The sequence below is a fragment of the Sander vitreus genome, chromosome 4 (assembly GCF_031162955.1).
Source record: "Sander vitreus isolate 19-12246 chromosome 4, sanVit1, whole genome shotgun sequence".
Classification (NCBI taxonomy): domain Eukaryota; kingdom Metazoa; phylum Chordata; class Actinopteri; order Perciformes; family Percidae; genus Sander; species Sander vitreus.
Genome location: NC_135858.1, coordinates 16,472,168 through 16,491,915, shown reverse-complemented (window position 1 = coordinate 16,491,915; position 19,748 = coordinate 16,472,168). Strand labels below are relative to the sequence as shown.

Genomic DNA, 19,748 nt, shown 5'->3' with positions numbered 1-19,748 from the left:
TTTAGGGGGGCTCAGCCTCTAATGAGAATGTGACACCGATACAGTGCCTTGCAAAAGTGTTAACCCCCCCCTGCTAAATCAGTAATTTCATTAGCCGATAATCTCTGAGGTATATATATATATATGTATATATATGTTCATTACCTACAGCTACTGAACAACAACTGAAAAAAAACTGGATGTTCTTTATCACAGTGCCATACATTTTGTGAGCAGAGCCCCGCTTAACACCCACCACTGCAAACTCTATGCTTTAATTGGCTGGCCCTCATTACACACTCAACGCTTAACTCACTGGTACCAACTCATTTACAAGTCCTTGCTTGGCAAAGCCCCGGTGTACCTAAGCTCATTGGTCACAATAGCCACACCGACCCGCAGCCTTCGCTCAAGCAGTTACATCTCTTTGGTCACCCGAAAAGCCCACACCTCCTTTGGCCACCACTCCTTCCATTTTTCAGCTGCAAATGACTAGAACGAACTACAAAAAAACCTGAAACTCAAAGCCCTTATCCCACTAACTGCCTTCAAATCACGTCTGTCTGAGCTCTTGTCCGATCACTGCACGTGCTAACTGTTAATCTTTCATCCATCTTTCATCCACTGTTTTGCACACGCTTATCCCATTATCCTTGTCATGCCCAATTGCATATTTCGACAGATGCATATCTTCATTGCTATCATATTCTGTTCTTGCTCTTTTGCACCATTCATCTGCCCTCATATGCTCAACTGTTTTTCTTTTCTTCCCACCCTTGTTTCACACAATTTTAGTATACTCTACTTATCTACATCACTATCTAGACCAAAATTCTTCACTAACTGTATATCGACTCTTTACCACATTTCAGCATTTTATAAAGTCTGTCAATTCATATTTACATCGACTCTTTCAACATTTATACAGTCTGCCTATTTATGCATATTGTGTTACTCCTGATCTACATTACCACCTAGACCGCTACTTGCACTAAGTGACATTTGTTTTTAGGGGGGCTGAGATGAAATTTAGGGGGGCTTGAGCCCCTCTTAAAAGGGTCTAAAATCGCCCATGGTGCAGCCTGAGATTTGCCACCTATGAAGAATCTGGAATGTGGAGAGATTCTCCCTGCCCACTCATGAGAGACCAAAAGCTGGCACTTTATACAGAGGTGAGGAGGTCATCCTTTGCTTCTGGCAAACACATAGCCTGTTAGTTTCCTAATTGATTTTAATTGCATAGTTGCACAGCAAATACAAAACACTGACCACCAGTACAAATGTAAAGTAGGCTAAGTGAAAAACAGTAAAACACATACAAAATACTGTTGAGCAAGAATTGTATAAGTGGATCAGTTAATAAACTCATAACACACACTGATTATAACATGGATATATCTACAATGTGTTTTACAATGTGATCACTCCAAGTGTCTAGAACAAGTTCACCAAGAAGCCACCAAGCAGAAACTAGTCTACTGTATATGGATGGAGTAAGTGGCCCTCTTAGCAAGGCCATGTTGGCTTGATGAAGTTTGAGGGTACTAATGTAAGAGTTTACATTATTTTAATCCTCGTTTACACCTCCATGAACAGGGTCATCTGAGTAGTTCAGAAGGGGCTTAATGTGTGTTGATATTTATAGACAGTGACACTTTTATTCTGGCAGGAAGGGCGTTCCACAGTCTCGGAGCCACCACTTCAAAGGCACGGTCACCTTTTGGTTTAAGTCGAGCGCGAGGGACAACCAGTCATGCCTGGTCAGAAGAACTTTGTGATCTACTGGTGATATAAGGATGGAGCAGGTCAGATAAGTACACAGGTGCCTGACCATGCTGGGTTGTATATGTCAGAACAAGAACCTTAAAATTAATCCTGAACTTGTTGGTAAGCCAATGTAAAGAGGATAAGATGGGAGTGATGTGAGTCATCCTGCTGGATCTGGTCAACAGCCTTGCAGCAGCATTCTGGAGCACTTGTAGATGGTCCAGGGACGACTTGCAGAGGCAGGTGAAAAGAGAATGGCAGTAGTCTAGTCGGGATGATACATAGCATGATTAAATACAACACAGAAATTTCTGATATAAGACTGTACAGCTGAAAAAAGGAACCCCAAACACTGAGCAAACTCTATCTGAAGCAATGAGCAGAGTCTTATCTGTGTTAAAACTGTAAAAAGTTGTTAGCCATTCAGTCCTTTATGGTAGTCAGACATAAAACGATATGGTGAAAAAAAAGTGATATGGGTTACCTTTACATTTGCTAATAATATGACCTAAGCTCTAAACAAATAAGCAGAGCTTCAAGGTCTGCCTCAAGGGGAGATTGTAGCATTCATAAACAAGACTCCACCGTTGCAGAATCTGCTTTTTCTTTTTAAACCATTTAGTAATGGAATAAGCTCCCCGTCAATCTGAGAACCTGCACAGATTTTCCTATTAAGTAAAAAAAAAGTTTATCTTGTGTTGATTCCTTTGAGGTACTTTTCTGCAATAACATAAGCAATCCACTGGAGTCTTATGCTGTGTATTTATATGATAATAAGTGCAAGAGAAGTACTGTATGTAATAATAGAGATCTATGTATGTAGATATATTCTTTTTGAGTTTCTCAGTCTAAGATAAAACAGCACCAAAGAAACACTCGACATGCAAAAAATAGTTGTATGTGGGTGTGTGTGTGTGGTTCTGAGTACTTTGATGCCCACGCAGGAATGGGCATGCGCACACACACACACACACACACACACACACACACACACACACACACACACACACACACACACACACACACACACACACACACACACACACACGTAGATGGCGGTTCTCCTCAATGGCTGGGGTTGCCATGGAATCATGTTGGCTAAAAAATATAAAGGTTGGACTGCAGGAAAGTGGGCAGTGAGACATGTATGCTAATATAGATTCCTATTATAACACTATCATCTATTTCACACACACACACACACACACACACACACACACACACACACACACACACACAGCTGTTGAAAAAAATGAAAATTTGTGTATTTGGTTTGAAAAATGCTTTATGCTTAATGCTGAAATGTGTTTCCAGGAAACACATGTGAAAGTACAAAATAGCTATGTATTGTAAAATGTATTTCTGCATGTTCAAATGCATGTATGTAGCCTATTTCAAATGAGCTGAAACAATCATGTCACTGTGATTTGATATGCAGCATAGCCCCATGTCTAATGTAAAGTATTATCAGTTTTATTTGTCTTTATTGATATTTTCTATTACTTTATATTTAACAAAATAATGTTAATTCTCATGGCTTTCTTGTGTTGTACAAAAAGACCATGGACATATATCAATATTTATTTTTCATCCAGGTGATAATAAGAGTCTTCAGAACAGCTGAAGGTATTTCAGTGTTGTTAAAACAATTAGGCTTTTTCAACAATTGGCAAAAAAACAGATGTCCTAAATGTACAGTAATGGTAATTAATAAGAGGCACAAACAGGGACCAGAGATAGCACCGCACTACATACTTGCTTTAGAATATATACTATATACGTTTCTTATTCTATTGCACAGCTGGGTTTTTAGGTGTGGTGTCTACAAAGAACAGACACAGAGTGTTCACAAAACAAAAGGAGGAGGACATGTAATGAAACTCGACTCTGTCACACTCTGGTTCAAGAACCATTAAGACTTTCCTGGTGCTCTCAGGTGGTACAGGAGGCTACTTACATAACATACATGTTGCCCTAAACTGATTCCTGTTACCTTCTTGCTCACACACTACAGCACTCTACAAACCTCAGCCCAAATCTGCTTTAGCAATGAGCAGAACTTGCAAAGTTCTTTTTATCAATTTTTATAGTACATTTAAAAGAATTACGTAAGCCTATTCATAGAGAGAGGGATATGGCTCATCTTTGTGAAGCTGCAGATGGATGTTTGATGTTTCTGAGAAAGCAGGATGGGAATAGAACAGTGGAATTTCCACCTCAGACCACAGGCTATATTGCTACAATATATTTATGTAACAGAGGTGGATGTGAGGCTCAGAACATTTCTCCCCAAGAGGTAGAAATATCAAAGGATGAGGCACCACAAGGTCCATGAAGTAACCCATGGGATGTATTGTATTATTTTCCATTGTGTAAACCACTGTTTGTATAAGGACTACTAGCACAGAGACCGACAGACTGACCACGTACAATATCATTTGCAATCAAATTTGCAGGGCCAGGTGAATGCACCCTTTACTGAGCAGTTTGACAATGGAAAGTAGGCTACAGTATCCAGTAAATAACAGCCTTTTATTCGCTATTTACAAGATGCTTTAATTTTCTCCTTGTCTCTTGCCACTAACAAACCTTACAAACAACCTAACAAAGACCTTGAACTAAGGGCAATACTCTCTTTAAACGAAAGGTACATGGGAGCAACACAAACCAATTTCTTTCTTTAACTTACTAGATGCCAAGGGTAAGTGGGGGGAAATGAAAACAGAGATTACATTAATCACATTAGTGTTCAGAATAATAGCAGTGTGTTTAAAAAAGTGAATAATGCTCAAAATCCTTAGAATAGCTTTTAATTCCATAATATCAATGCATTGGGAACACGGCACATTCAATTCCAAATCAAAACATGACCAACATTGATCAAGTTTGTGTTATACCTTTACAGAAAGTGAAGAAAAAGGAATATTAGGCTGTTAAAAAAAAATAGCAGTATTTGCATTTTTCTTTACAAACTCAAACATTTACTGTATGAACTGAAACATGTCTCAAGGGTTTGCTTTACTTTGAATCACTGCACTAATATTTAGTTGCATAACCGTTATTTCTGAGAACTGCTTCACATCTGTGTTGCATGGAGTCGACCAACTTCTGGCACCGGTGAACAGGTATTCCAGCCCAGGACGATTGAACTACATTCCACAATTCCTCTGCATTACTGGGTTTTGCCTCAGAAACAGCATTTTTGATGTCACACCACACTTTTTCTATGGGATTGAGGTCTGGGGGTGGGCTGGCCACTCCATAACATCAATCTTGTTCATCTGGAACCAAGACTTTGCTCGCTTACTGGTGTGTTTTGGGTCATTGTCTTGTTGAAAGACCCATTTCAAAGGCATTTCCTCTTCAGCATAAGGCAACATGACCTCTTCAAGTATTTTGATGTATTGAAACTGATCCATGATCCCTGGTATGTGATAAATAGACCCAACACCACAGTATGAGAAACATCCCCATAACATGATTTTTGCACCACCATGCTTTACTGTCTTCACAGTGTACTGTGGCTTGAATTCAGTGCATGGGGGCCGTCGTGGCCCCTAAACCCAAAAAGAACAATTTTTCTCTCATCAGTCCACAGAATGTTGCGCCATTTGTCCTTTGGCCAGTCAACGTGTCCTTAGGCAAATTTCAACCTATTCAGTACATGTCTTTTTTTCAGCAATGGGACATTGCGGGGGCTTCTAGCTGATAGCTTTGCTTCACATAGCCTTCTTCTGATCGTAACAGTACTCACAGGTAACTTTAAGTCTTCTTTGATTTACCTGGAGCTGATCATTGGTTGAGCCTTTGCCATTTTGGCTATTCTTCGATCCATTCGAATGGCAGTTGACCGTTTTTTCCCACGTCGTTCAGGCTTTGGGTGCCATTTCAAGGCATTTGAAAACATTTTGGCTGAGCAGCCTATACTTTTCTGCACTTCTTTATATGTTTTCCCCTCTCCAATCAACTTTTTTAATCAAAGTCCGCTGTTCCTCAGAGCAATGTCTGGAACGACCCATTTTGCTGAGTATTTCAGTGTGAAATGCACTATAACCAGCATGCACAACATTTGCTTCCTTCCTTCCTTAAATATGGGCCATAATTGATAGATCAGAATCAATCAACTCACTAATTGAACACAACACTGCTATTATTTTGAACATGCCCCTTTCAATTACAGATTAAATTACACAGAATGAGCAGCATGCATGTCATGACTGTTGGTTTTCTATGACTTAACACTTACTAGTAAATTATTTGCCATGTAGAAATATCACTTCTACCAAAAAAATTTGATTTATGAGGTTAGTGATGTTGGACTGCTATTATTTTGAACACAACTGTAAATTACAGGCAAACATAAGAGCTGAAAACGACAGGGAAGATGGGCTAAAGCGACTAATTTCTACACGTCAAGTGGTTTTTTGGTTCTGTGTATTATCTTAGAATGAAAAAACTCCAAAATAATGTATCTACATACACTGTATATAGGAAAATTAGATCGCAAGATCCACAACCAAAGTAGAATTGTAAGAAGTTCAAGGTTCAGGTGTCAGGTGTCCTTGCTTGGTGTCCAAGCAAGCCCCCAGCGCAAGTCGACCCCAGCAGACCGTGAAAGCAGAACCCAAAGAAAATTGCAATTGCAAATTTCCCATTTACATGCATTGAGTTAATGGCCAAAACGCATCTAAGTTGATTGTAGCACCCCTAGTGGCGATTTTTGCCAAATTTGGTTCAAAGACTCGGAGTGGTATGTAGAACAATAATCTAAAGTTTTTGCTTTGATGGCATTTTGTTTGGCCGAGATATGCAAATGTTTGTTTTTTGTAGCTAGCTACACAAATTTGTTTGTACATAATTCAGCATTTCTGAACGTACCAAAATTCTTTTGATAACTTTTTGTCAGGTCGGTCAGACACAGCCTAGGAGAAGTTAAATAAAAATAAATAAATCGCAACTTTACTGCTATGAAAGTCTAGGTGGAAATGTGGCCTATAATAAGAGATTCAGCTCTATTCAGGGAACTTGTGGAAATAAGGTTTTTGAATGTACGATCTGAGTTATAGGGTAAAACCCATTCTTATTTTTATAGCACCCCCTGTTGGTGGATATGTGTAATTGTTCCTTTCCCAGTTATGTCACGCTCTCTACCACCCCTGAAAGTTTCACTTGCATAACTTGTACAGTGTAGGCTACAGTTTGACTTTTATAGATGGAAGAATGAAAACCTTAGCAGTTTCAATAGGAATCCCAGCTCCGCCCCCTTAGGCTTGGACCCCTAATTGCAGGAGCTGGAAAGCATTGTGTCTTCCTTAAGGAGACCCTAGTAGAGTGAAGCTTTAAACCTGTGTCCTCTAGTGGAAGGACAGTCTCACTACAACATCTAATAACTTGTGCAGAAGACATGCACACAGCAAAAATGTTGTAAAAAATTATTAAAAACGGCACCGCACATTGAGACCACCTGTCTTCAAACAGTAAACAGTAGCATGTCAAAAGATTCTGCTAAAGGTGATAATATGATAAAGACCAACAATCATTTATGTCATTTATTTTCTGTACAAACAGACAAGACCTTTGTATAAACTGTACAATCTTTTTAACATGCCGAGACAAAAAAAAGGCATTAACACAGAAAAAGTATGTAAACGAGGGAAGTAAATGTACTTTTTAACCTATGTACAATTTATAAATTATATTCTTCAACATCTTAATAAGCCTCAAATACCGATTTTTTCTATTGTCTGGTTTAAACATTTTGACAAAAAGGCATAATCACCACACATGGAGAGACATCCTTAAGAGAGAACCTTTCTTTTGCTTCCATGCCAATTCACTACATTGTTGATGCAGAAGACAAAAAACAATCTGCAGACCATGACGATAAATAATTTGAGCTTGAGACTAACGACTCATTCCAATTCAGTGAAGCGCGCAAACATGGCTTTGCGGACTGCGTCTTTGTACGTGTCTGAAGCAGAGAGAGTGTAGTTGGTGCCTGAAGTGCCAAGTCCAGCTCCCTTTGTTCTCAACTGTGCCTGAGGAGGAAAACCATAAACCTTAGTACCTTGTACTTGACATATATACAGTTATTGATGCTGATAGGTACTGGATACACCCGACACCACCAGGTAAATTGTTGTGAATACCTCAATTGGTGTAGTGATGCCTTGTTGGTTGCGACCGAGACCTTTACCCTCCTTCCATCCCATGGCCTGCAGCATTTTATTCCCAATATTGTCACTGTTAAGGCCGTCTTTAGTGGGCTGTTCATAGTTACTGCACAGCAGAAAAAGGGACATTTTAATGATTACATCATTACTTAAAAAAAAACAAAAAACAACACAATTAACAACTGAGCTCCGCAGGGACAGGCAATAAATAGCATTTCACACAAATCAGTAATTTAACAGAACTAAGTTGCTTACATGACTGGTGTTGGTTGACTAAACTTCTTCTTTTTGGGCGCTGGGGGTTCAGGGATGCCATATTTTTCTCTCCTCTCAGCCGCACGGTCTCTATATTTCAGCTATTTACCAGAAGAACAAAAACAAAAAGCTTTTTAAAATGCAGTCACAATACAGTAAGTAGGGCAACCACAGGACTCTAGTAGCTGGGCAATCCTGTATTAATACAAACCTCAGTTTCTTTTCTCTCCAACTCTTCCAGCTCTGCTTCGGTCATTTTGGATCTGAGGAGAACCTCCATGTTTTTCTAAGAAAGATGAAATGAATACCTCCATGAACTCATGGTCTTAAGCTTTCCTTTAATGACACTATTCCCCCCCCCCACTTAGTCCTGAAGACAACCTTGTGTGATGTTACCTTGTGGAGGTCAGAGAGTTGTTGATGTCGAATTAGACTCTCTTTGTTGGGAAACTGTCTTCTGCACAGCAAGCAGGCCAACTTTGTCCAGTCTGTCAGCTTGTCCTGGCCTCCTTCACCCCCATCAGGCTCTGCTACCCCCTCCTCAGGGTCACTGTCTCCACTGTAGGCTGCCACAAGGCCACACTAACCAAACCACGGATAGAAAAAGGCAGGCGTAAATGTTAACATAAATAACACATATGGCAGTGCATATATTTACAATGCAGTTAAAATAGCTGTGACAAGAACAGCTTCAACACAGCAAAGGAAAAGGGATGCAGAAAACACTCACTTTGGAAGTGTTGAGTGAGCTGGTTGGTGGTTCCTCCTCAGGGCCCCTTGGTACTTCTGAAATGAGTCTGTCTAGACTGCCTGCCTGCTAAAATATAATAAATAATATAACATATAAAACATAAATAAATCAGTCCATTTAGGACGTTAAAGTCCAAAGCTTACACATGCGGTATCAGAAGATATTGAATTTTACTGGATTACCTTCTTTTCAAACAGTATGTAGCCAGCATCAGCAGCTGCTGCCTCCTTCCTCTCTTCTTGACTAATGGGCTGAAAGCTACTTCTGAAGTTGTCTTTGTGCTTGTTGAGACTTTTAGCCCACCGTTCCATGTCTTTAGCAATCTATGAAAATCAAAAAAAGAGATTTGAAAAAGAGGTTAAAGTTTAAAAATGATAATTATAAAATGGATGATTAAAAATATTCAGAAAGGGCTACATAGAAGTTGAAATAGAAGAAGCCATGCATAACAGACAATATGTTCTGATATAGAATTCCTATCACAATACCTGCTGAGCAGTCTTGCTTTTGGGCTTGTCCTTTTTCTCCTTGCCCTCTTTAGTTTCTTTGCTGCCTGCCGCTGTGTTATCATTTAGTGCAGCATTTGCGTCGGCTGAGGCAGGTACGTATGTTTGCTTCTCACTGTCCCAGTACAGATACTGCTGGGTCTGAGAGTTGTAGTAATACTGAATAGAAACAAACACCAATGTACATAATCAAAAAAATGTGAACTCCTGTGACTTTCAGCAACATGACAGAAAACCAAGTGACTCACACATGGTGGCTGTGCACTACTTACATGAGTGCTTGGGTCATAGTAGAGGCCAGTTTGAGGATCGTAATAGTAGCCAGAGGACTCATCATACTGATAGGTGGATGTATCAGGAACTGTCGGTTATAAAACATTAACAACTACTGTAGAAAACTGGAAAAGTGTTCATGCATTATAAAACATTTTAGTAACCAATATTACTGAATTATTGCTAAATCAATAAGTGGCCGCAGCCTTAAGTCTTCGTAGCCCTCTTAAGGCCTTTTGATCAGCTTTAGCAGTAATAAAAACGAAAGGCAATGCTGCATGGTGACGGCCCACATATTTTCAGTCGGTCAGATGAAAGACTAGACGTGGTACAAACGTCTTGTTTGTAAATGTAACACTTTGAATCAGTTGGCTATTGAGCAAATTCTTTAATGCAGGACATATCCAGCTTAAACTACAGGCCAAACTAAATTCAAGAGGATCTTCTCTTTATGCATATCACACTACAACAGGACAGGTGTTAAGGGATCTTGTGTGCTCATACCAGTGCTTGCGTCAGCTGAGGCTGCTAATGTATTGGCAGCGGTAACAGTGGCAGAAGCTACAAGGCCACCAGGCACAGACGCAGCTTCAATGCCTGAAAGATGTCCTGTGTGGGCTTTCGCCTCCAATTGCTGGGCAAGTGACAATGCCTGCAATTAATGTAATGGTTATTTAGAGATTGTTACACCATGCATTTTAACAATAGTACCATAGTATAATTACAGAATTAACAAAAATGTACGTTACCTGAACTGCTGGCTGCGCAATTACATGAGGTTGGTAGACTTGTGCACTCTGTGCGATTACTACTCCAGCTACAGTTGGAACAATCTTTACACCTGGGGCAGCTGAAATTGGAAAAGCAAAGCTCTGTGACAACACTCAACATCACAGTGAAAACAGAGTCAAATTATTAAGTTGTTCAGAATCTAGCAGAAACTCTTTTGTCTGTGCTTGTAAAAGCAGGGTTTACCCACTTGCTGTGTGTGTTGTTCCTACAACCTTAGTATGAACAAATGTTAGAATATGCTGTAATCTAAGCTGCATGTCATTGCATAAAATGTAATATCACATTTTTCCAATATTGATAGTATCTGTATCAACATCTACTTAAGATGTGAAAGCATCTCATACCTCCTAGAATCCCATTTCCCTGGGAGGTGCTGGCTGCTGCTGCTTGCTGGTAGTACACCTGGTATTCCTGTTGAAAGAAGTCATTCATTGAAATACAAACATTTTTAATATCAGTAGTGAGAAACTTCCTTTAACTAAGTCAGTTTTTTTTTGTTTTTTTTTACCCAAAGGAGGATATGGATACTTGCCAGTGTAAACTTTGTAACATTGGCTGAATATTTAAAACATTGTTATGATCTAAAGGTACAGCCTCATGTCTTATCTCTGAGGCACTGTATATAATGGTCAGTAAGCTTGACAATGGTGAATCAAATACAGACAATTATTTCTCTGTTCGTGTTGTAGTCTCCTATAGCGGGCACTAGGTGTTACTAAAGAGACATTTTTATTGAATGCATCTTTAAAGCAAACAAATTGAAATATATCAGAAAGCCTCTGCTCTCAAGTTACAGATGATCAGTTACAATGTTTGCGTCATTTGTTCTACTAACCTGTGACATTGGAGTATAGCCTTCTTGCAGGTAGCTGTACTCTGACATTCCCTCTAAGCTCTGCTGTGGCTGAAAAGGTCAAGCGGTCAATGGGTTATGAGCCTGTTACAATAACACTGGTAGATGATAAATCCCAGATGTTGACAGAAAATGGACCTACCTGACTTGAAGACCACTGGGCTGCAGCAATGGCTGTGCTGGCCACAGAGAAGGCACTGACACGATTCCCATCAGGTAGTAAAAGGTCCCTAAAACAGGCAAAGGGCAAAAAAATGCAAACAAGTTTATTCCCACCTTTAATTTCAGCGTGGATGAATCTCTCTTCTCTTTATGTGGATCAAAACAGGCAATTTGTCAAGGGAATTAAAAAGTTACCAATATTGGTGTAGGTAAAATGTTTTCATCTAACACAAAACCAAGGCAAATTATACACTTTTACACTCACTTTCTAGCGCTCTTAGCATAATCCACCCCAATTGTTTTTCCATCCAATTTTAGAGGTGGCTGCAGTCCCTGTAAGATGGTTAGCAGCTGAGAGGCCTCCTGTAAAAAGGAGTGAGATACAATTTTAAGTGAAATGCAGGCATGAATGAGGTGTCAAGTTAATCAAAGAGAAATATTTAAGATCAGTAGAAAGGCAAATGGAAGCCACTGTTAAGTGGTTGGTTGTTATAATGGTAAATTGTGACAATGTTCATTTGTACATGTTAAAAGAATGCCTTACCAGAGGAGAGGACAGTTGTACAAATGCAAAGCCTCTATTCTGGCCTGTCTGCTTGTCCTTGATGAGGCGAATGTTGTTAGATGAAAGATTAGCATATGGTGCCAGGGATGTCAAGATGGCTTCCACGTTGGTCATAGCAGCAATATTTCTCAGGATGAGTGCTGTGCAGGACAAAAGTCTATATTTAACAACAACCTACCATGGATAGCGATATTTTTCATTTTAAACTAAGTAGGACATTGCATATATAAAAGAGAAGTGCTTACTGTCGCCATAGAAATCTCCGCTGGGTTGAGTTTCAGAGACTCCAGTATTACTGCTGGTTTCACTTTCTGTTGAAAAAATGACACAAGTAAGAGGTCCATTAACAAAATGTTCAGAACTGTTCAATCAAAGAACTGGAAATGGGGTATAAAGTGATAAGTGTCGAAAAGTGTCACTAAACTAAAATGAGTCGGAATTTACAATATCAGATAGCAGTGTTTCCCACAAAATTACAGTATATTTGTGGTGGTGGCTGACAGGGGGTGGAGGGGGATAAGCAGTTATAAAACTATTTATGATGATATTTTTTAGCATTGTGATGTGTTTTTGTATGACAATCTTCAGATTTGTTGTCTACATGTTACTCTGTCAAAAAAAAATAAATTAAATTCCTGTCACGGGTCCAAATGTGGAGAGGGAGAGAGAGAGAGGGAGAGAGAGAGAGAGAGAGAGAGAGAGAGAATGATGAAATAAAATGTTAGCCATTTTAAATATTAAACAAATAGAAAATCAATATGTGGCAGTCAACGTTGATATTGTAGCGGGCCACCACAAATAAATCAATGTATGGGAAACACTGGATAGCCTATTTCATAAACACCATTATGTATTGTGTTTTGTCCCCATTTTGCATTACTGTCAGGTAGCAAGGAAAGAATGCATGCGGTTTCCCATCTATGCATTTTGCCTACATCTGACAGTGGCGACACTTATGAATCCATATCTTTTGGTTTACTAGGCCTTTACAACACCAAAAACACAAACTTTGCTTTGCATCCCAGCAATGTTGCCACAGGCTGCCCGGATGTCTGCAGTCAGTGGCCTCTTATTGATTTAACTACTTACCGGCTTTGGCTGCTCCACACCTGAAGCACTTCAGCCTCCTCCGGAAATTGTACAGGCCACACTGCAAGTAACCGTTCACATCATTTTTATTATACACCTACTAAAGCCCTGAACCAATCTATATTGGTGCAGCATACCATACTTACCTGAGACACAACCTAACCTTTACCGCTTATTCAAATGTAGGTGTACCACAAAATAAGCTGACAGGACTGCAACAATTTAACTTATGGGCCTAACATACGTATATAGGCCTCTGTGTATGATGTGTTCTGTAGTAGCACTGTTTAGATAAAATGGCCATGAAACCAAGACAGATCATTAACTTACAGTGTTGCAGAGCCAGTCTTCATACTTGTTTCTGGGGTGACTGTAGTGCATGTCCACGCTTTTGCCTTGGATGGTCAGACGTTTCTGAAAGAGGACGACAAAAGTCACTCAAGCATTCCTGGCGAGCATCAATCTCATCAACAGAGCAAGCAGTGTTGGAAGGGAGAGAAGGGGAAGAGGGACCCCCAACAGATAGCCTTTGTGTTAAAGACGAGACAGGCACATGATGTATATGTGAGCATGATGTATAGAGGGGTTTAGGTGTTTGGGACCCGAGTGCCCAGGCTGAGCTGGAGCAAAGTGTACAATGTGACCCTAACAGACATCTTTGACTGCTTTAAAGAAAAAAAAAAAAAAAAAAGATTAAAAGAAACCTCATCTACTGAGGAGTAGGCTTAAATAGAATAGGCTGAGCTTACATTCAACTCTGAATTATCTTTGATAATGCCTTTATCAGCAAGATAAAGATAGTGCTCATTATCTTAAAAGCAGATTCCTTAAAGAGATATTTTGCCAATTTAACTCCAGCTGTGTCGGCATTGTGTTTAGATGAAAAGTGTTTTGGCATCCCTCCATGGCGCTAGCGAACAGAGCTCCATAGCTCCACACGCAGCAGAGCAGCAAAGGTCTACCGAGATCCGCTGGATGGTGCGAAGAGCGTCACAGAAGTCCGCCGGAGTTTTGCATCATCCGGCAGATCTTGGCAGACCCTGTGCTGCTCAGCGCACTGGCACCACAGAAGAAAGCCAAACACTGTTCATCTAAACACACTGACCACAGAAACATGACACAGAGCTAGTTTCAAATTGGCAAAGTATCCCTTATCTTGTGAGGTAACCTGAGAATAGGAGTCAAATCTGCAGCTTTGATGCTACTGCCATTGCAATTAACTAAACAGAAGATTTGTTAACATTAAGTTGTAAATCATGTCTATAATAATCTCTACTAAAATACAAATCAAATAGTTTTGCTCTGTAGCATACTTCAAAAAGATCTGTAGTTTCAACACTATTTATTTGATGCACTTTGGTTGCCTTTTGGGTTATTTTTCCATATCCCCAAGATTAAAACTAGACTTGGCGATTGTGAAGCAACCTGATTGGTCTCCATCCATCGGGTAGCATCTTGCAAGTGATAAAAGTCCACGAAGGCGAAACCACGGCTTATACCTAGAGACAGCATTCAAATATAGACGGGAGGCGTGTTAGTTAAGAGTCCATGGGCATATTATTCAAACTCTTCCACAAACTGCTTCACGACCCAGGCCCTGTTTGGTACACAATAGGCCACTCCTTAGGAGTTTTACCATAGCAAGAATTCCTGCTGAATACCACTTTTGAAAACACACTCAAAAACAAAGTGTGTCTGCCAATAGGGTTTTTTGTTAAAACTGCAATTGCTGCACTTACTTACCTTAAAAAATGATCCACATTGAAGTGAAATTATAAGTCTTAAATCAACATTTCAAATCCTTTTTCAAAGTACCTTGATACTATTCTTTCCTAGCTGCTATGGGAAATGGGTCTGAATGGAAGCAGATTTGCCCTACGGTCAAAGACTGGGGGGAGGCTGAGGTCCGTCATATATCTGGTTCTCACCTGTTTTCTTTTTCATCAGCCTAACATCCACTGGCTGCGGTCCCTCCAGTTGGTCTATGGCAAAACAAATCTGAACAAACGTGCAGATGGTATGTTACTATTATGATTCAAAACCTGCCACTTTCAAAAGGCATTTCTTTTAGAATGAGTAATGCACATACATTAAACCAAACTAAACACTAAAAAGGTTGCATGTCTGCTGAACAAAACTAAATACTTACATCATCTTCAGTGACATGAGGAGACAGACCCCAGAGCATGATGGTCTTGCTCTTCTTCTCCTCCCCAGGCTCCCTTCTGTAGTCCTGCTCTGGATAGTCGCCATCGGAGTGATAACCATCTTCTGATCTATCGCTGTTGCGTCGTTTCCTTTCTCTTTGCTTTCAAATAAATATATTGGTGCATCAGTTAAGTTTGGATGTCATCAAACAACAAGTATTTTTAATAATACAATATACTACCATTAAAAAAAAAAAAAAATAATCACTGATGTTAGAATAACTACCTCTGGACTGTCTCTTGATCCTCGACGATCTCCTTCAAAACGCTCACTGCGTCTCTCTTCGCCCCAGCGGCGCATGTTGTGATCGCGCTCTTGGTCCCTCTCTCGCCTGTCGCGCCATTCTGATTCATCGCGGGATTGGCTAGAGCCATATCTACCGCTACGTTCCGTCCGACTAATCCTATTCGGGAGGACATTGAAAGGCAGAACAACTCATCAGTACAACTAGTCTGCACTTGCTTATATCAATCAAATACTATTTGTCAGCAAACTGATCAACATAATTCCTTGATTAACATTACACAAAAAAATAAGCATGATTTATTCCACTTGTTGTAGAGGCACTGCCTCAAGTATGGTCAAATATTTACACGAAAACGCATCAACATGTACAGTGTGTGTTACAGTGCTTCTGCATAGCAAACATGTTCAATTATACATTTGTTTAAGTTGTATAAACACTCAAACAATGTTTTTGGTATTCTGGTACTGCAAAATATTTCCACAAAAAAACACACTCAACACACAGCAGGATTTTCTGCCTGTCTAATATTTCTTGATTTTTGTAAGGTGGGCAGAGAGATGCTGGGCAACTGTGTAACAACGTAACCACTAAATGAGTCAGTGGTCACGGTCTCGTTTCAGGAGTTGGATACATCAACAGCCCTGACATGCAACTCTCTCTTAAACTGGAGAGCACAATGCTTAGCTCTGCTAAACAAGCAAAGGGAGGGGTCATTGCATTACTATATTATACCAGTTAAACATTTATACTTTTCCTGTGTCACGTTAATTTAATGTTTCGAATTTTACTTCCAATATTCAATACGCCATTTGGATGCATGGACTAAAATAGTAGTACAATTATTTTCATATTGGCTTTAAGAGGGAACAAATGGTTACGATGAAATGGTAGGTTAGGTTTCACAGTTGACTGAAATGGCCTGACAACATCTGGACGCTATAGACTAAAGGCTAGCGTTATTGTTTATAGGCGTTCTGGGTGCTATTTAACGTTCGTGTAAGGAATTTGAACCAACTTAAAAAGAACACTGCCATTTTTGTTAGCCACACCTACCATGGCGAACAGCACTTAACGTTACTTACCGTTTATCAGCTCCCATTGTCCCAACTGCACAAACACGACTCTAGGAAGCAAAAATGCCAAGAGTTTCGATTTAAACAAACACTCTGATGTGTTTTTAGTTTATTAACATGCAACAGTTCAACTACAGTCGAATTATGAGCACAACAAACTGCTTGTAAACCATTAACGATAACACAGCTAGCTAGCTAACGTTACATGGATCCCCCAGTCTGACGTTAGCAAACAGACATAACTTAAATAGAAGCCATAAGATTGTTTTAGTTTCCAGTCTGAATGTAAAATAACTCACCAGTGTAGTTTTTAATAATATTATTACCCACTAGTAGTTTTTCAAAAAGGTATTTGAAAAATCGTGGCTAAGAAAATTCATCTCACGTTCAAGGACTTCTCACAACACTGCAACGACACCTTCTTTGTCCCAAGATGCATTGGTGTATAACCCGGTGCATTTTGGGAAATTAAAACCTTCGCCCTGTATTTGTCTCACAGGCAGCACTTGATCCTGAGCTCTTTGTCTCTTTAGTCGGCCCCAACAATGTTTAGAATAAGAGATTAAAAGCTGCGGTCTCAGATTGTTACAGCTATCTGCCTGCCAATACTAAATAAGTAGGCACGCTACCTTAACATCTCAATGTCCAGCGTTTGTACTGCCTGAAAGGCCAACCTAAGGGCAAAATTCCCACTGTGTCACATTTCGGCCATTTTACTGGGTATGTAGCTTTTTAGCTTCCCACATTTGCAGACAGTAGGCCCTGTATGGTGTTTTCATTATGTAATCATTTAGTGTTTTTTAAAGATTAGCAACATTTTCACATTAGACTTTCAGTAGGTTCAGTAGATTGAAATAAACTACCAATAAATCCCACTCTACTTTTGAATGCGTATAGCTCTTATCTAGGCAATTTCAATTCCAGTTTCTAGAGTTCAACCTAAAACAAACAAAACCATACATTTTATTGTTCATACTATATTTATTTACAATTAATTCCAGCAGTCATGCCAGTGCTGTGATATTGAATTGAAAACAATTTGACCTACTAGACTGTTTGGTGTCCAGCTCTCGCCTGACAATAGCATGTATAATACATAACGTTACTGTACATGTTTGTGTTTACTTATCTTTGTTTAGCGGTTTGTCGATATTTGTATCTTTCTGTTAACTTGTCTAGTCTGTATATTGTGAGCTACTGAGAATTAAACTCATTGAATGTGTCAACATACAGTACCTGGTCAATAAAGTTGAATCTGACTAAGGTAAGCTATAACATAAAACAAGGTAATTGTTAATCATTTATTACAGAATTTAAATCATCACAAAACAGTTTACTGTACAAGCAGGTCCTCAATAACAATGACTACATAATTAATTGTTCAACTTGGCACACAAGGATGTTACTCTCTCAGAAATCTCTGATGTGGTAATGACACTGCAGATGGTCAACAAGTTGTAATGATCCATAATAGAGCTTCACAAGATTTTATGAAACCAATAAAGCTTATTTTTGTTTTGTAATATTGATGAAGCTTGAGTCACTGACACCCAAAACAGAGCCATATTTTCTATACAAATGTGTCATGAGATAAATCAACACAAAACTCAGCCTTATAATATAAAAATGGTCCATATGGTCCCAAAAAAGGAGGGTGGAATCCATCACACTTATTCCAAAGAATTCAAGGAGGGGGGGTGGGCAGGTAGGTCTGGGATGCTATGAATTCCCATGATGATTTCTAGGTCAAGGTCTCTCCTTTCGTGACCTGTAATGAGACAAATAATTATGTTACAGGTTATATTAACACACATCCTGGACTATTATCCCTGACCATTGCGCATATTATATATACACTGTGAACTTTTGCACATCCCCTGATTAATATTTTGCACACCCTGCACAAAACGCTAGGCCTACATGCCTTAAAACATTTATATTGTACATATTTTTTATTGTAATATTTCCATTTTATATTTATGTTCTTGACTGTTGCAGTACTTGCTCTATTGTTTATTCCCTTTTCATATGTGCATTGTATTCACCAAACACACCAAGGAAAATTCCATGCAAGTGAAAACTTACTTTTGCAATACATCTCATTCTGATGTAATGTGGGTATATCATTTTGAAATATTAAAATATAAATAACCAATGGATTGCTATATTACAATGCAGTATACTTACTCTCGCCTCAATATATTCAATCCTCCTCTCCAACGCTGTCAGCTTCTCATTGAGGGTGGCCAAGCGGGATCGACACGACATATCTGAGTGCGATAAATTGTATTTAGCATGTAACGTTAACCACAAAAACTCATGACATTTAATATGAGACGTAGCGTGTCGATGCTGTCGATTACAATCACGTTCACTCGACAATAATGAACAACATCACAGACTGTTACTGGCAACAATTTCTGAGAGATCATTATTTCATCATTATTTCAATTCAGGGGGTTATGCTGCTGCTGGTATAACGTTCCTGTCAGCCGAACAGACTAGCATTTGCAATGGCCTAACAGCCATTAGCCGTCGCAACACTTGAAACCAGTTACGTTAACGTGAGTCTTTTAATTTATGGTTTGCCACTTGCTAACATGAGTTAACAAGCGAAACAAAATGAAACGTTAAGGTGACTCGAACCCAAACTGCCACGGTACTTCTACGAGAAAACAATAACAAGCTCACAGCTAACGATAACGCTAATTGCTAACTGGGAGTGGCCATTGACAGCATCAATCTAGCTAGCTAGCCCAATCTAGTTACCCAAGGTATCCACATTAGTGCTCGTATCTGTAAAATTGTTCGTTAAAAGCTTACCAAAAGAGTTAAGAAAGTCGGCGATTTTTTTTATGCTGCTCGTTATAACTTCTATATACTCTCGATTCGCCCAATCTTGGTGAATCTCTCTTTGCACTGGATCTTCCTGGCCAGCCATTTTGGACGAGTTGCAGTTTAGTTTTTAGCGTAGCGTTCAATCAAACGTTTAGCCCCCCTGCGTCCAACCAGGAAGCACAGCTTATACGGTTAAAGTGCTGCTGTTTTACATCAA

At 39.4% G+C, this 19,748-nt stretch overlaps 2 protein-coding genes across 4 annotated transcripts; both read right to left on the bottom strand.

Annotated features, from left to right (window-relative positions):
• Positions 1 to 7,281: 7,281 nt before the first annotated feature.
• Positions 7,282 to 17,137, bottom strand: rbm5 (RNA binding motif protein 5). 3 transcript variants are annotated; one of them, XM_078248698.1, is made up of 25 exons: positions 16,993 to 17,137; positions 16,703 to 16,743; positions 15,599 to 15,776; positions 15,315 to 15,473; positions 15,094 to 15,163; positions 14,591 to 14,664; positions 13,496 to 13,579; positions 13,166 to 13,226; positions 12,322 to 12,387; positions 12,056 to 12,216; positions 11,777 to 11,874; positions 11,492 to 11,579; positions 11,332 to 11,400; positions 10,841 to 10,907; positions 10,454 to 10,554; positions 10,209 to 10,356; positions 9,704 to 9,792; positions 9,414 to 9,590; positions 9,108 to 9,248; positions 8,905 to 8,991; positions 8,571 to 8,756; positions 8,386 to 8,460; positions 8,175 to 8,275; positions 7,896 to 8,025; positions 7,282 to 7,784 (listed from the first exon to the last, which is right to left on the bottom strand). In XM_078248698.1, exons 2-25 carry the CDS (start codon positions 16,717 to 16,719, stop codon positions 7,659 to 7,661), a joined length of 2,553 nt encoding a protein of 850 aa, XP_078104824.1. In that variant the 5' UTR covers positions 16,720 to 16,743; positions 16,993 to 17,137; the 3' UTR covers positions 7,282 to 7,658. The 3 variants fall into 3 exon arrangements, with proteins under 3 accessions (XP_078104824.1, XP_078104823.1, XP_078104822.1); XM_078248697.1 differs by having other exon boundaries at positions 8,905 to 8,988; positions 17,079 to 17,104; XM_078248696.1 differs by having other exon boundaries at positions 17,079 to 17,103.
• An 843-nt stretch (positions 17,138 to 17,980) lies between these two features.
• On the bottom strand, positions 17,981 to 19,674 carry brk1 (BRICK1 subunit of SCAR/WAVE actin nucleating complex). The gene is made up of 3 exons (XM_078248695.1): positions 19,517 to 19,674; positions 18,881 to 18,963; positions 17,981 to 18,461 (listed from the first exon to the last, which is right to left on the bottom strand). Exons 1-3 carry the CDS (start codon positions 19,632 to 19,634, stop codon positions 18,435 to 18,437), a joined length of 228 nt encoding a protein of 75 aa, XP_078104821.1. The 5' UTR covers positions 19,635 to 19,674; the 3' UTR covers positions 17,981 to 18,434.
• Between the last annotated feature and the right edge of the window lie 74 nt (positions 19,675 to 19,748).